Raw genomic sequence first — 15,537 nt, 5'->3', positions numbered from 1 at the left:
AAACTAGTAACCAAAGAGAGAAATAAACATTCAGTTGAAGTCTACATTGATTTCATGAGACAAAAGTTCAGTCTCAGCTTGAAGAATATGCCCATTTTGTTTCTAACACACCTCCATCTTAGGTTATAACTTCAATATTCCCACAGTGCTTCAACTCCCTAAATTTCAAATAACAATAAATAACAGTCTTTAAATTGTTAATAGAGCAATGTGCTTTCCCCATCAGTAAGAGATTAAAGAATTGTCTCAAGTTTAAACGCTTTATATGCACTTAAGCTACTGGAGGTTTCACACCAACTTTGCCATGGGTGCCACTTTCACTTTTTTTATATTAGCTAACAATTTATGCATAAACATATGGAAACATAATGCTCAGACCAGATCTTGAGAAACTGTACTAGCATTTTAGAAATATAGTATCATTCCAATTCATTTACCATTAAAAATGCAAACAAAATATGAGTATATAGAAAAAATACTCATGTTTGCATTGCTGAAGGCAAAGAGTATGCAAATGCAGACAGAAATCATTAGTGTGGCCTTCTCAGTGTCTAAGTCTGATGCAACTGCAGATGACTAAAAGCATTTCTGAGTAAACTTCAAAAATGGTTCTCTGGCTAAAAGCGTCACACTAAAAGGTTCAATGCCTCAGGATTTTCATCATATGTTGCAGGAGGCTGATTTAAATAAGCTGCAAGGGCTTTGTCCAAAGTATTAAAGTTGCCACTTCTGTAGAAAAAGATAAAAATGATGCCTTATGTCCTTACTTGCTGGAGAAGAAGCGAAGCTAGTGCCTTAACAGAAGTGGTTACAACATAAGGCAAAGGCAAGGCACTGAGCAGAGATTCTTTCAGATTACATTCGACTCTGGAAGACAGGATGTTTGTCTAAAGCATTGGCAGTGAAAGATGGTTGTTCTTGGCATTAAGCACAATCACTGTTTATGTTCCTCTGTGATACAGTTATCAAAAAAGAACACATTTGATTTCTCTGGAACTGACAGAGTGAAGAAACATTAATGCAAAAAATAACATAGACCAGTTAGTAACTAGATGGCAATGTAAATATTAATCCTTTCCTGGACATGGCTACTACTGGTCTATCTAGTTCTTGGTTCACAAGAACCTGACTGGCTACAACATTTAGTGCAACCTGCCCTGCGGATTTGAACAATCTCCCTGCAACATAATTCTGCCACCTGTAAAATGAGTGATGCATTTGTAGTGCTTTATGATCCACAAATAAGAAATAGTCTCTAAGAGCAGAGTTTTCTCATTAATACTTGAAAGCCAATATGGTGATCTTGGGATGGATATGATAGACAAGGTGGTTTTAATCTTAGCATGCAGTAAAGCACATGGGCTATGCACTGACTCTCTGATTGTCTGAAACATTGTCATTTGACAAAGCCCTTATGTATGGGCTTAATCTCATGTAGCTCAAGGTCAGAAATCTCCAGAGCAAAATGAAGATGAAGGACTTATTATTTTTTTTTTTTCACTACTGTAAGTACGTGCTACAGCATTTCATGAACTGGGGCATAAATACCTTTTCCGTTCCAGAAGCAAGGCTGATAAAACTATCATGCGGCAATACATCCTTAATAAAATGCAACGTATTTATTGTCAAACTGGAAAATGTAGAAGACAATACAAACACACATTTACAATATACCCACTGCTCCAGAATCTGACCATTTTTTCCAAGACTTCATCAGGTTCAGTGACTTATTTCAAGGAAACATTTTAATCAGTAACTTGGAATATACGATGCAATTTGAAGGCAAAGATCATAAAATAAGAAACTCCTGTATCAACCTTTTTACTTGGTCAGTTGCACCTTACAAAATACAAATAGCCACAAAGATGATGGCTTTTGAGCCATATTCAGAGAAGACAGGGTATAGTATATGCAATTCTTCTAAAACAGAAGGATTACAATTAACAGTCTAGAAAGTTTTGAGTATTCATCTGATTGAAGATTCCAACCACTATTATTGAATTCATCACTAAGATCAAGAACAGTAGTAAGAAAATAGCCAGCAAAATTTTATCTCTGTCCTAATGCAACATATTTTCCACAGACTTCAAAATGCATCTGTGACTGCTAAATTAATGCTTCAGTACCATGGGCGAATTTTCATCTTCCAATATCCTGAACTTAATGTTGCATCTATATTTTTAATAAAGAGATTTTAACTTTATAGCAATATCAGTTATGGGTAAACATACAGAAGAAACCCTCTTCACCTGGGATAAACCTTCACAGTGAACATTTTAGGAAGCTAAGAGGTCACCACCCTCTACTATGCATTTTAAAAATCTATAAATACACTTAAAGAAAATAACCAGTACGGAAAAAAAATGTTGTGTAAGCTTTACCTTATCCAAATTAGGCTGAATAAAGCCCACATATTAGTATTTCTCCTGCCACACTAGACACAACTGAATGCCTTGCACAGCTGAAAAACTTAGTGCAGATATTGTTAAAAGATGCTGAAGGAAGACAAGAGTCCAGCTGTCATAAATGCTCAGAACAAAAAGGAAAGGGAAAAGCAAAGGAACTTTTAAAGAAAGAGAATGTCAAATGGAATCCAAACATGTCAAACATTGTGGTTTAGTTTTCAAGTCTTCAGGCATTACTGTGTAAGCACAAAGACTTAATCTCCCTAGAGTCTCTTAAGTAGTGCCTAGAATATTTTCAACAAATTAAAAATTGTGCTGCACAGAAAGTAAGGACAACAAACTTGTCAGATGCTTTTTTTCTTAGTAGTTTTAGAATACCTATTATCAAATATTCCAATAGCTATTTAAAAATATTTAATCCTAAAATCTATTTATATTTATTTATATTTATCCAAAAATGCCCAGAGCGTCTATAGCCCCCATTTAAATACTTGACTATCCAACTCTAAAAGAGGAGCTTCTTCAGTCTTGTTTTTGTTGTGGCAGATACAAGGAAGAAAGTTACCACAGATTCAGAGACCTGATAAGACACATCTGGTGATGGATCCACTTGATGAGAACATAGATGCCAGAAAGACCCTGCTATGACATGAATGCAGTTGTGTCAGAAGCACCCTGCTGGCAGCAACATCCAACTAGATATAAAGCAACTAATCAACGGTGAGATTCCTGTCATAGATTTCATATAGAGAATGGAAGTAGCCTAACTGTACATTCACAGAGAGTTATATCTGACATGGAAAAACTTTAAATAGAATGGAAACTGCAACATATACAAATGCAAAACTACCCTTCCCCCAAAAAACCCAACACCACCAAGCATCCAACAGCCTTGAGTAACTGGTGTTTGACTTTTTATGTATTTATGTGTGGTTAAGATGTGCTTTATTTTAGGACATTAAATGGTCACTGACATATATAACAAAGTAAGCATTCATAGCTTTTATCCATGCAGCAGAGCTTTAGGTAGAATATTCCCTTTTGTCATCTGGGACTTTTGCCTTTTCCCAGCCTTGTAGTTAGATTATAACTTCTACTTTATTTTGCTTAAGGAGTAAAACGACCCTTTGCATGACAACCAGTGCAACACAACCCACAGATCTTTACATCCAGAAAAAAAAAGAATTCCTTGACGGGCTTATTGTTGATGAAGACAACAACAACATTTTTTTGTGGCCAGATACATACTACACCTAATGGTGTGACAGCATGACTACAAACTTCTTTGCACCTTTCTTGGGGTTAAAACTTTAAGAGGATGGGAAGACACTGAAGTGAGGTTTCAGCCCTCCAGAATATCCAGCATATAGTTAGAAAACTGTGTTGAACAGAAAGTTTTTCCATTGCAATAAAGTGTACTGCTTAGAGAAAAAAAGAGAAGTCTCTACCGCTTTATGATATTTGAAAAGTTTAAAAACTGACAAAATGGCACCTATTTGTTGCTCAGTGACAGATACAAAGCTCTAGGCAAAAGGAATCATGATGTCAGGCAGGAATTGTCATTGGTACAGCACTTCCACAGCTTCAGCCTGCCCCTTGAACGGGGTCATATCCAGTTTAAAGTAATTCTCCTGTTACATTTGTCCAATGTACACTGTGGCCCAGAGCTCTTCTGCAGTATCTGCTTTATGCATTCGCTAGGCAGATTACAGAGTTTGGCACCATCTTTACCACACCTTCTGGACGCCTCGCTATAGCTCACACGCAGCAGTCTGAAAACACCAGTACACAAAGCTCAACACTGTTAAGTTTGTTGACTTCAACAATCGTATTGGATTCTGAGGCCTAATCTGAAAGCAGGCAGATACTCTGCCAGACGTGTTGAAACTACCAGCTACTGAAGAAAGAAATGCTGGTTGTGCTGTGCCTCAGCACCAGATCCTCCTGCCCGGAGCTGGCCGAGGCAGAGTGAGTTTGGCAGAGAATCTCCCTGACCACTGTGAGAAAGTAGGGATGTTGCCTCTTGGGCTGAAGTACACCCGTGTGGCTCAATCCAGTGCTGTGTGCACTGACACTGCACCGCGCTCCAATGAATGCTGTGCTGTGTCCAAGGACAGAGTTCACATATTGAAGGAAGAGCAGTAGCTCATGAGCCAGATTCAGACTGTGCATCTGCCAACCTCTTACCTAATTTATCAGACTTCATTGCAGGTTGTGGTTGGGCAAAATGGCAATTTGTTAACAGTCTTGTAACTCACATGACCAAACAGTTTCTGCATTTGGCGTCATATACCTTCTGACACAGAAAAGCATTGTTCCACTAAAATGAACAACCATTTAATGTATACCACTGTGAACATAGAAAAGAAAATTTCAGGAATCATGACAGTTTTGGGCAGAAAATTCTGTTAATCATGATGCAGTTACATAAAGACAAAACTTACAGTATAATGCACAAAAAAAATCCGCCCCCCCCCCCCCAAATCCAAAACCAGAAATTAAAAAGATGTAATAAATGTCATGATGACACATGCCATGCTCCTGGGGTGAATATCTTACCAGTTTGGACTCATTAAAAGCAAAAACATACTCATGAGCTAAAGGTACTTACATTGAGGAGATTTCTAGGTTATGCATTCATCTCTTCATTAGGAATTAAGTAAAATCAAATGAAAAGGGAGAGATGAAACAAGAGCCTAGCCTTCAATTTTTTCTTTGAGGCTTCTGATGTAGAAAAGTTTAGACAAATGTTAAAATAGTGAAATTATTTTCTGAGTAGTTGAGGAAACAACACTACAGTATTTGTACACAAAACAACTTTGAGGCATTTTGCTTTTAATTTGCATACAATTCCTTAAAGTGAATTCCACATGAAGAAGGGTGAGATACAACAGAGCTCGTTTACCATTTCACAAGTTAACAGAACAAAGTAAACATCTGTCCCTCTTATTAATTAGTATCAATCTCTTAATCAAACTTATCACTTCCTGCTGCAATTCTCCATGTCAAATAAATGCATGGTCTAGTTCTAAACTCTACAGACGTTCACAGATGGACTTCAGTGATACTGCAAATTGTAACAGCAAGAAAATATTGAAATTGAAAGACTTTAGATAAGTCTAATGTTCTCTTAATATTCTCTTAATGTTTCCCAAATGAAGACACAAAAACTCAGAGTAAAAAAATACTTCAATTGTTCATCTCAGCTACTCATCTGACTGTGGTTCCTCTTACGGAGCACACAGCTAAGGAGAAGAATGAACAATTCTTTCCATCAAATAAGAGGAAGCACTAAATCAGAAATAGAGAGGTGTCAAAATAACTGTCCTAAAATGGATTTTCCAAACAAATTTATCTGGAACACAGTTTGGGCATGCTCTTTCTTTCTACATACTGATAAAGTTTTCTAGCTATACAGTTTCCATACATAGTTGCATTTGACCAGGCTTTTTGCTTCCTTCAAACTGGCAAATACCGTCCTGATCAATATATATTACAAAAGTATTATACCTACAATAAAATACTGGCATGCTGCAAGGGACAGCATCATCTTTCTTCGTGCTTCAATGAGATCAAGTTATAGGTTAAACACAGGTTAAAACAGAAGCAGTAACAAATCTGTCTTGCAGATCTTTCAGAAAAAAGAGATGGGAATGTGAGGCTATCCAGGTAAAAAAAAGAGCCACAAGCTGCAAAGAAGCTGGACCTACCAACAGCAGCAAAAAATCCCTATCATTAGAGCTGTCTTTATTTAGATCTCAGAGCAGTAAACACCAATTTATCCTTCTGTCTAAAAATTTACAGGAAGCCTTTTTTTGTGTGTGTGTGTAAGAATTTGAGATTCTGTGACACTGCTTACAGTGACTTGAGTGAAAGAAAATGAAATCAATTGTGGTGAACTAGAAAATTACAGAACTCACAATTTCATGTCTCTGATATTAAGAGTTGGTGTATGCACATAAACTTGCACATCACAGCACATCTGTTAATCCCACTGATTCCATTTGAGATTTGCCAATTTTTTCCACTCATGATTGTGGATTCTCCAGCAATTCTACTGAGTCTGAAATACCAGAGAAGACTAACAATAAAAATCTTTGTACACTTTCATATTTATTAATTCTCTAGTCATTCTTTGCTATATAGTTAACACTAGTGTGACAAAATTCCTGATAATATCTCATGCAGGTAACTTAAATGAGGACTTATCACTATCTAAACTGATAAACCTACCACTACAGGGGTTACTTTTGAGTCTACAAGACAAATATTTCTGCAACAATGACAACTAGGTGGGTATGCATTTAACATAACAGGCTCAGCTGAATGTACTTGGCAGGTGTCTAAATGATGACACAGCCTTCAGAAGGGCTGGAGTGGCAACATCTTTTGACCTAAACAAACATTATCAGGAGGGCTTGAGTAGAGTTGAAGGCATGTTGGAAACTGTTGTTATGAGAGATGGTGTTTTTGTAGTTAGTTAAAAAGCTTAACTTTTGCTAGTAAAGTTGCTGTGATTTGTGTTTGTTCTTTGACAGGGTAAAATGTTTTACGCACTCTACCCAAGTTGCTATTGTTTAGGTCACAACAGAGATATGAGAGCATAAGGAACCTTTCTGCAGCTGAAGACAAAGATTGCTGATAGATTACTGCAATTCCTTCTCTGCAATTCCTTGGTGAGTACATTTTCATCAATACCAACTGTGAAACAAGCCCCCTAGAGTCCAAATTGAAAAAAAAAATAGGAAAAGCCTACTTGTAAATCACTTATTCTTTTCTCCTACAATAGCCACAGGTTTCAAAACAAAATAATTATAAATGAAATTATTAAAAGAATAACAAAAGCTGTGATAGTCTTTTGTTGTACTGGGCATTTCCCTTTTTAAACTAACATACATTCTAACAGAAATCCCACAGTACAAACCATATAACTTCAATTAAAAAACAAAATGCAAACTATCCAGTCCAATGTTAGAGCATGTGTATGTGTGTATAATACTGTAAAAGTAGTCACACATTAGAGGTATATAATTGAAACAGCATTTTCCTTCATGAACCTGCTATTACTGAGGCAGTGACAAGGTTTCCTTTTCTTTGTTTCTGAGCTCTTAAAAGAATGGCTATTGCCACATTTTGTAAACCTAAATACTGTACAAGCAGAAGCTTGTTGGTATCAGGTAAGGAGTAATACTACTTAGTGCAAACAGGTGCAGAGACAATTCCTCCAGTTTTGGGGTGAACCAGCTATAAAACACTGAAAGAGGACAGGCATCTTCTTCAAACCCACACTCAGGCGTGTTTCTCTACTCAGACATACATCCTTCTGCACTGTGGTCTTCTTTTTACAAGGGCAGTTAGGGAAGAACTACCAGCTCATGTGATATTCATCATATGAAAGATTTCTTGACTGTTTCCTTACTAATATTATAAATGTTTTGTAACAAGTCAAGGAATGATAAATACCTCAAGCATCAGGAAAGTGACAATAATACTGACTTAGTATCCTTAGTAAAAAGTGAAACATTCTCTCCTGAGATATAAGTCAAGGAAGGAACAGGAATGATTAACCTAACACTGTACCATTATTTGATCATCATGCACCTCAGCTGATCAGATGAGAAAGAACAAGTGTTTATTGCCCTCTGCTCATCCAAAGCTATGACAGGCAGTTTATTTAGGTAAGTGCTTGGCATACCAGCATGTTGTCAGAGCAGTTCTCACGGTACTGTCCCCCTTTAGCTTATTTCTTTAAAAGAAAGAGGAAAAAAAAAGAAAAAAAAAAGAGGGAAAAAAAGGAAAAAGAAAAAGAGAAAAAAAATGTCAGCACATTAACCCTCATCTTCTCTCAGTTCTGTGGGTAGAAATTTGTACTGCTGTTGGCGGATCTGAGCCAGTTTTTTCCTTGCCTCTTCCAGCTCTCTCTCCTTCTTCAGCATCTCTTCTTGGGCTGCAATGATCTAGAAAACAGAAGCATGAATTACATCAGCAAGGAATACTGTCTGTAAAACATGATTTCTTTCTCTATGATAACAGTCAGAGCTAGGCCTTGAGCCAAAGGAAAAGGGACAGTACCACAGATGCAGAGTAGTGACTACACTATCCTCTTTCATAACAGTGAATCCTTAAGTCAGTACAACCTCAAAGCCTTGGAGTCTGTTTTTAAATATTACTATTTCCCCATATTAATTACGGTCATAGTAATGCAATGTCATCGGTTCTTACCTCTCCCTATTTCTTTGACTATATACACACAAAACTAAGGTTCCACTAAGAGTTGGGAATATTTAAAGTACAAAAGAAACGTTTGAAAAGAACCATTAATTTCATCAGAACAAAAATAAAAGATACTGGACAATGCTAACTGCGTTACAGTAAAGTCTCAAGGAAGAAGTGCAGACAGCATATCACTTCATTCTTATGTCGGTGGTTACCTAACAGTGAGGCATCAAGTAATTTGCCATAGGCTTCAACATAGATTTGTCCAGCCTGAAGTACAGATGGACATTGTAACACTATGCAACATTTCTGTGACAATTTTTCTCTGCTGTGTTTCTTGGGTGATTATACCAACCTGAGCGATGCCACCCACAAACTTTGTTTTGACCACAACGTCGTCATCCTCTGCTTTCCCAAATGCTGCTTTTTGGGCAGCCCTGACAAGATTGTCTGATGCTCGCTTGACAGCATTTCCTGCAGCCTTAGAAAAAGACAAAAGAAACTTGGTAATAAGCAAAATGCACAACTAACATGGATTCATCTGAGCATCAAAACATCTTTGCTTGGCTACACAGGAGAGGTGTGGTTTGTTTTTCCCCATGAAAAACAAATTTATTTTTTAAAATCAGTGGTGTAGAGAGGACACAGTTGAGAAAGTCACAAATGTGATTTACTTTCCCCACAGTTTGAAATAAAATAGGAGATGAAATGGCAAGTTATATTATGCACAACACTGAACAGATTTTTTTTTGAGGAAGAACAGTAAATGGAAGCTGGCATATAAAGAAATATTTTAAGGCAATGGATTTTTTAGTTAATGGACTTCCACTAAGGCAAATTAGCAACTTAGCCACGATTAACTCACATCTAAACTTTTATTTCTTTACAAATTCTCAGATTTATAAACACTCAAACACTTGAAACACATCTTTTGTTGTCTAAACTGAGTAAATGTTAGAAATTGTGCATGAAAAAGGTAACCAAGCCACTTGCATTATAATACTGACAAAGCTGTCTTTGCTGTATTGTAATACACACTAGCAGCAGAGATTCCAGACTTTGTGCTAGAAATGACCATGTGCACAGGCACTGGTTTAATGACAATGACAATGTGCACAGAGGAGGATACCAAAGGAGCGGCCTTGGAATCTCCTACTGTGATCTCCATGGAGATGAGTGGAAGTAGAGTCATTGTCAAAAACAAAATGCAAATCTCTCTTCTACTAAAGCTAAAAGATGGAGCTGGCATCTTTTTTGAAGGACTAGAGGTCTTGAAGACCATTGGCTAGGAAATATTCTGTGCAGGCAGGTGACAGTAGTAACAGGGCTCATCATTGTAAAATCTGTCACTGAATTTGCTCCAGTGTACTAAGAGCTGGTGAAAATAGTGGAAAACTAGTTCTGGGAGAAGAATGATCTGTGGTTTAATGGGCACTGCACATGGAGCTGTAAATGAGGGTCAAGGAGGACTGGATCAATTAAGAGAAGAAAAGCACTCAGGTTTACTGATCTGCAGTAATCTGTATTTGGTTTGGGAAGCTCCTGAGTTGAAACTGCTTGGAATGTAAAAACATATCAGAGAACAGTATCATGCCTGCTTATCCTGTTCTTACTTGCTTCTCTCAGCATTTCCCAGTGGCCACCAATGGAATTAGGATATAGATTGAGCTTAATGAACATAAGTTCTGATCCCAAAATATTTTAACCCTAAACCCTAGTATCTAACAGCAAATCAGTCAACATCACAGTAATGTTTTCACAATACACAGACAAAGGGTAGGTACTTGCAGTGTTGTGATAGACAGTGAGAGAGGAGTTCTCTGACCTGTGGTTCCCAGTGTCCACAGGTGTGCCCACACAGGCTGCCGGCCAACATAGCCTGCTTTCATATGCTGGAGACACACCAGCACTAAGGAGGGGAAGACATCTGGACCAACTCTGAACTTGCCTCCCACCTCCTCCCAAGTCATCTTCTAAATTTCCAGCTTCATGTCTCTCTCAACTCCCTTACCACCTGAAATCACCCAAGGACAAAGTATCTGAAATTTGCTTGGCTTGGTCTGGAGCTCATCCAAAGAGAATGGCAGTACTTCCATTTGCTTCATTCAGCTTTGGAACAGACTCTGTAATGGTACATTCCAAGTTAGAGGTCATGGGAAATGCAGTTCAAATGTCTTCTCCCAAAACTTGTGGTTTGTGGTGTAGGAAAGAGAAAACTAACACACACAAACTCCTGAACCTAAACTTCTGATTAAAGCTATGTGAAAACATTTGTGCTGGGCGCATAGCCAGCTGAAAACCCTCAGTAGTTTGGGCAAATGCACCAATGAAACTATTTGGTAGACATCAACTCACTGTTTTTGCTATGATAAAGGACATTATTTCCAAGTGCAAGCTGCTTTTCCCTTCATTATTCATTTTAGGACTAATATGAAGCTTGGTAAAGTGGCAAAGTTCAATTTCCTTTTCACATTCCCATGCAACTTCTCACATTTTATGTCTATTTAATAATATTTGCCTACAGTGACTGAGTACCCTGAATTTCTTGGCAGAGCTGAGACAACTTAAGTCTCTAGTACTTGGTTTTGTTCCTGTTTCTATTGTTTGTTCTGAGAAAGAACAACCCCATGTACCAGTACAGGTTGGGGAATGAACTCTTAGAGAGTAGCGTAGGGGAAAGGGACCTGGGGGTGCTGGTGGGCAGCAGGGTGAGCATGAGCCAGCAATGTGCCCTCGTGGCCAAAAAGGCCGATGACATCCTGGGGTGGATTAGCAGGGGTCTGGTGAGTAAGGTTGAGAGAGGTTCTCCTCCCCCTCTACTCTGCCCTTGTGAGGCTACATGTGGAATATTGTGTCCAGTTCTAGGTCCCTCAGTTCAAGAAGGACGGGGAGCTGCTGGAGAGAGTTCAGCACAGGGCAACAAAGATGATGAAAGGATTGGAGCATCTCCCTTATAATGAAAGGCTGAGAGAGCTGGGGCTCTTTAGTTTGGAGACGAGGAGACTGTGGGGTGACCTCATTAATGTTTACAAATATGTAAAGGGTGGGTGTCAAGGAGGATGGAGCCAGGCTCTTCTCAGTGATTTCCAATGATTGGACAAGGGACAATGGGTATAAACTGGAACATAAGAGGTTCAAAAGAAATACAAGGAAGAATTTCTTCACTGTGAGGGTGATAGAGCACTGGGACAGGCTGCTCAGATGGGTTGTTGAGTCTCACTCTCTGGAAACATTCAAAACCCAGCTGGACAAGTTCCTGTGTGACCTACTCTAGGTGGTCCTGCTCTACCAGGGGGGTTGGACTAAGTGACTTTTGAGGTCCCTTCCAGCCCTTGAGATTCTGTGATTCTGTGATTTAAAATTTCTTCAGACCCATCTTGACATTTGTATACCGAAGTACAGGTAGCATTACAGTTAGAACTATCTTCCAGTTACTGATACCTTCCCCATAGACCCTTGAAAAGGCCCATCTATATGAATCCACCATAAAGCATTAAAACCATCTCATATCTAGAAATAACATTAACATGACATTGTTTTCTACAGAATCAGATTTCTCACACTTCCACACATTTATTTTTGCTTTTCAATATTTAACCCATTTTTCTAAAAACACCATTTAAGTTCCACTTAAACATAAGGAAAAACTATTTCACTGTGCAGGTGAGGGAGCCCTGGCACGGGCTGCCCGGGGAGGGTGTAGAGTCTCCCTCTCTGGAGGTGTTTAAAACCCGCCTGGACATGCTCCTGTGTGACCTGATCTAGGTGCACCTACTTTAACAGAGGTTGGACTACAATCTCTAGCTACTCCTACCATTCTGTGATGCTACTTTGAAAACTTGATATCAATTCCTCTTGCTCAGACAGTCATATACATTTCTGTTGGATTTGATTCCACCTATGTGTACATGAACTGCTATATTGAGTGTCCGTTAGCAGCATCTGTGCAAATAAGAGAAAAAGTGGAAACTTCACTATCACCAAAAATATTCCATGTAGAGGATACAAAAAAACAATGAGCTGAAATAGTTCTTGCATTCTAGGTTGATCCTGAGGGACAGGTTGTCAGAGATGGCTGTAGCCATTTTAAAAAATGAAAGCCCTTAAATCTTCTGGAGATATAAGATTTTTTCCATCACTACACAGTGTTAGCTCAGTGACAGTTCAGAGAAACTGGATGTGTGATGTAAAAGCAAACAAGTTTCATGTAAAATAATAAATCAGACTTTAGCTGAGATGTGGCATCAACTTCTACTCTGTTTTGTCTGATAGCAGTTCTCCATTTTGGAAATGTTCTACCTACAATTGCTGTCTCTGACTCCTAGAAACAATGGAAAACTGACCACCATTCAGGCTGGTATTTAGGCAAGTGCATAATCTTGCAGAGGTCAGGAGGACACTCGTGCAACGAAGTATGCTTACCTGAATGCAGAATAATTGCAGAGAAACCAACTATACTCAGTTGTTACGTATTCCTGTGGCTTATAAAGAACAAAAACCTAACAAGATTGTATGTAAAAGAGGGCTTGTCACAGGCCAGTCAACATTTGCATCTCAACATCTTTTGAAAATGAAAGCAGTGAAGTGAGCTGTAGCTACTGCTAAATAATGACAAATGCACTATCACTTCATCCTTGATAGATGAAAGTACCCCATAAACTCACAAGGGAGAAAAACTGAACAGGATTCTGAGAATTCTAGAAACTATTCCTAAAATTAGAGTTTTGCTCCCATGGTACTAAAGCAGCATTTACATATCACTCTATAGGTCTTCAGTAATTAAGAACACCAGTACCTGTAGTCTCCTCATGGCTTCAGAGTCATGATCAGCCTTCACTTTGCAAGCCACAAGCAGCTGTGCTGTAGAAGCTGCCACTTGTTTGGCAGATGAGATGAGTTTCTCCTCACTAGCGTGGCCTTGTACTGAGGCGTTAGCTGCTTCACAGAGATTGCTGGTTGCAGCTGCCACCATTCGGGCCTAGGAGACAGTAAAAAATAGTCCCCGTGATTCTCACAGGACTCTACTCAAAGAAGCTGCTAGTTTACATTAAGAGAAGTAGTTACTCACAGCGGAAATAAGTCCCTGAGACCATTGTCCATCATCAGCTGCATTTGCAGGGATTGCTCCAACCTGAAAACACAGTTCAGAGATGACTTACAATGAAACAGCAAGTAAGTTGCTTTGTCTCAGATTTAGATAAACATTAATCCATGAAAGAAAAACATCTGCACCTGTGATGGTGCCTAGTACGTACAAGAGCAGAAAACCCAACTGACAGTTATCAGAGAAAGTGTGCTTCCACAGCACACATCTGCCTGTTCATATAGTGTCCAAACTTGATATGCTGCTTAAATTGCCTCATCCACAGAACATGAGTAGAAATCCCACAGTAATGATTGTTGCAGCAAGACTTTGGACCCAGCAACAGTTGAAGCAGTAGTTACTAATCTCCTGGCCTTTAAAATAACTTATTTCTGTCTCCACAACACATGTGCATTTACATCATTCCTTAATTTATTCTAATGTTGGCACTACAGGACGGTAGAAAACAGAAGGCTCCACAGAGAAGCTGCCTAACTGCCCTTGTGCCTAAAAATGGCACTTGAGGAAAGCAGCCCATTGGTCTGCATGGCTTATCCACCCATATGTCATCGCATCAGCAGTACTGACATCAAGGAGAAGAGAGTTTTCTTCCCATGTCAGATGAAAGTAATGAAACAAAATTCTACAGTTGGTTGCCAGCCCCTCATCTCCAATTGCCTGGACCTGGGAGGTTTTGAGAGAGATGTTGGAAGATGTGAAAAGTAAACTTGGTCCAGAAACTTGTTGTACTTTAAAGAAATGGAAATAGATTCACGCATAATGAGGATCCTAGGGGTGGTAACTGAATCCTTATGTGTAGCATCAACATAAACAGGAGACATGTTCTCTCATAGCTACGGCGACACTTCTGTAGGACTGAGAAACTGGTTACACAAAAGAATATACCAGGTCCCTGAACTCTTAAGGTTTCAAGGTCTTCTTGGCTAACCAGCCCCAGAAAATCTATTTTAAGTAGACCACAGATGCAGGAGTCTGGCTAGCAGGGTCTGAATTCTGTGTCTGGATGAACTTAGATCAGATACAATTTCCCAGATTTCATCTAAACTGCAGAAATGGAAACGGTTATCTAACATCAAATTAATTATTTTGTAAAAATTCTACAGATGAAATTTTCTTTAGTAAAGTCTTAAACTCCAATATTGCACCAATTTGTCCTGGAAGATACTTTCACAACCTTTATCAAGCAATGTCAGAAATTTATTCAGACAAAAACGTGCCTGGTTTGCACACATCCATGCAGCTGGGTAAGAATTTCCCACTGTCTCCATATCAAATAAGAGGGCCAGGGAGGAACCTGAGCCAATAGTCAATATCATTTACTGTTTAGTACTGAGGTGATGTATGTGGAGCAGATCAAAGTGGTCCTTCCCACCTTCATGCCAGTATGCTTTTCTGGTAGGAGTCTGTACCACGTGCCCCAGAAGGTTTCTTACAAAAGCAAAACATTTCCCTCAACATCAGTAACAAAATCTTCCCACCAGACAGGCTGCAGCCACTCACTACAGGCAAGAATTTGCTCAGTCATTTTAGAAGCCAGCTTCCCATACTTCTGGGCTGACCTGGAATACAGGCTATCACAACAGTCACAGGATACTCCATAGTGACAATTACATAAGCACTAGTAATTAGTAAAGAAAGAATAAAATGGGTTAGGGCTTCATTATTTCAGAAGTCTCTTAATAGCTTTATTTATTTGTGAGAGGTACCATCAAGGACGTGCCACAAACAATTCTGAAGTCTGATGTTTCATTAAATGTTGACATTGGTTGTGATTTATTTCCTCCCTTAAAGATCATAGTCTTATCTGCAGAT

General features: G+C 38.8%; 1 protein-coding gene across 6 annotated transcripts in view; it reads right to left on the bottom strand.

Moving 5' to 3' along the window:
• Window positions 1-5,223: 5,223 nt before the first annotated feature.
• TLN2 (talin 2) overlaps window positions 5,224-15,537 on the bottom strand; it is a 201,924-nt gene continuing 191,610 nt past the window's right edge. For all 6 annotated transcript variants that reach the window (XM_061999193.1, XM_061999196.1, XM_061999195.1 and 3 more), the window contains 4 exons: window positions 13,690-13,752; window positions 13,417-13,599; window positions 8,977-9,102; window positions 5,224-8,362 (listed from right to left, as the gene is read on the bottom strand). In XM_061999193.1, coding sequence (XP_061855177.1) covers window positions 8,234-8,362; window positions 8,977-9,102; window positions 13,417-13,599; window positions 13,690-13,752 — 501 coding nt within the window. In that variant the 3' untranslated portion in view covers window positions 5,224-8,233. The remainder of the gene's footprint in view (window positions 8,363-8,976; window positions 9,103-13,416; window positions 13,600-13,689; window positions 13,753-15,537) is intronic.

The sequence above is a fragment of the Colius striatus genome, chromosome 7, assembly GCF_028858725.1.
Source record: "Colius striatus isolate bColStr4 chromosome 7, bColStr4.1.hap1, whole genome shotgun sequence".
Taxonomy (NCBI): domain Eukaryota; kingdom Metazoa; phylum Chordata; class Aves; order Coliiformes; family Coliidae; genus Colius; species Colius striatus.
This window is presented reverse-complemented; position numbering and strand designations above follow the sequence as displayed.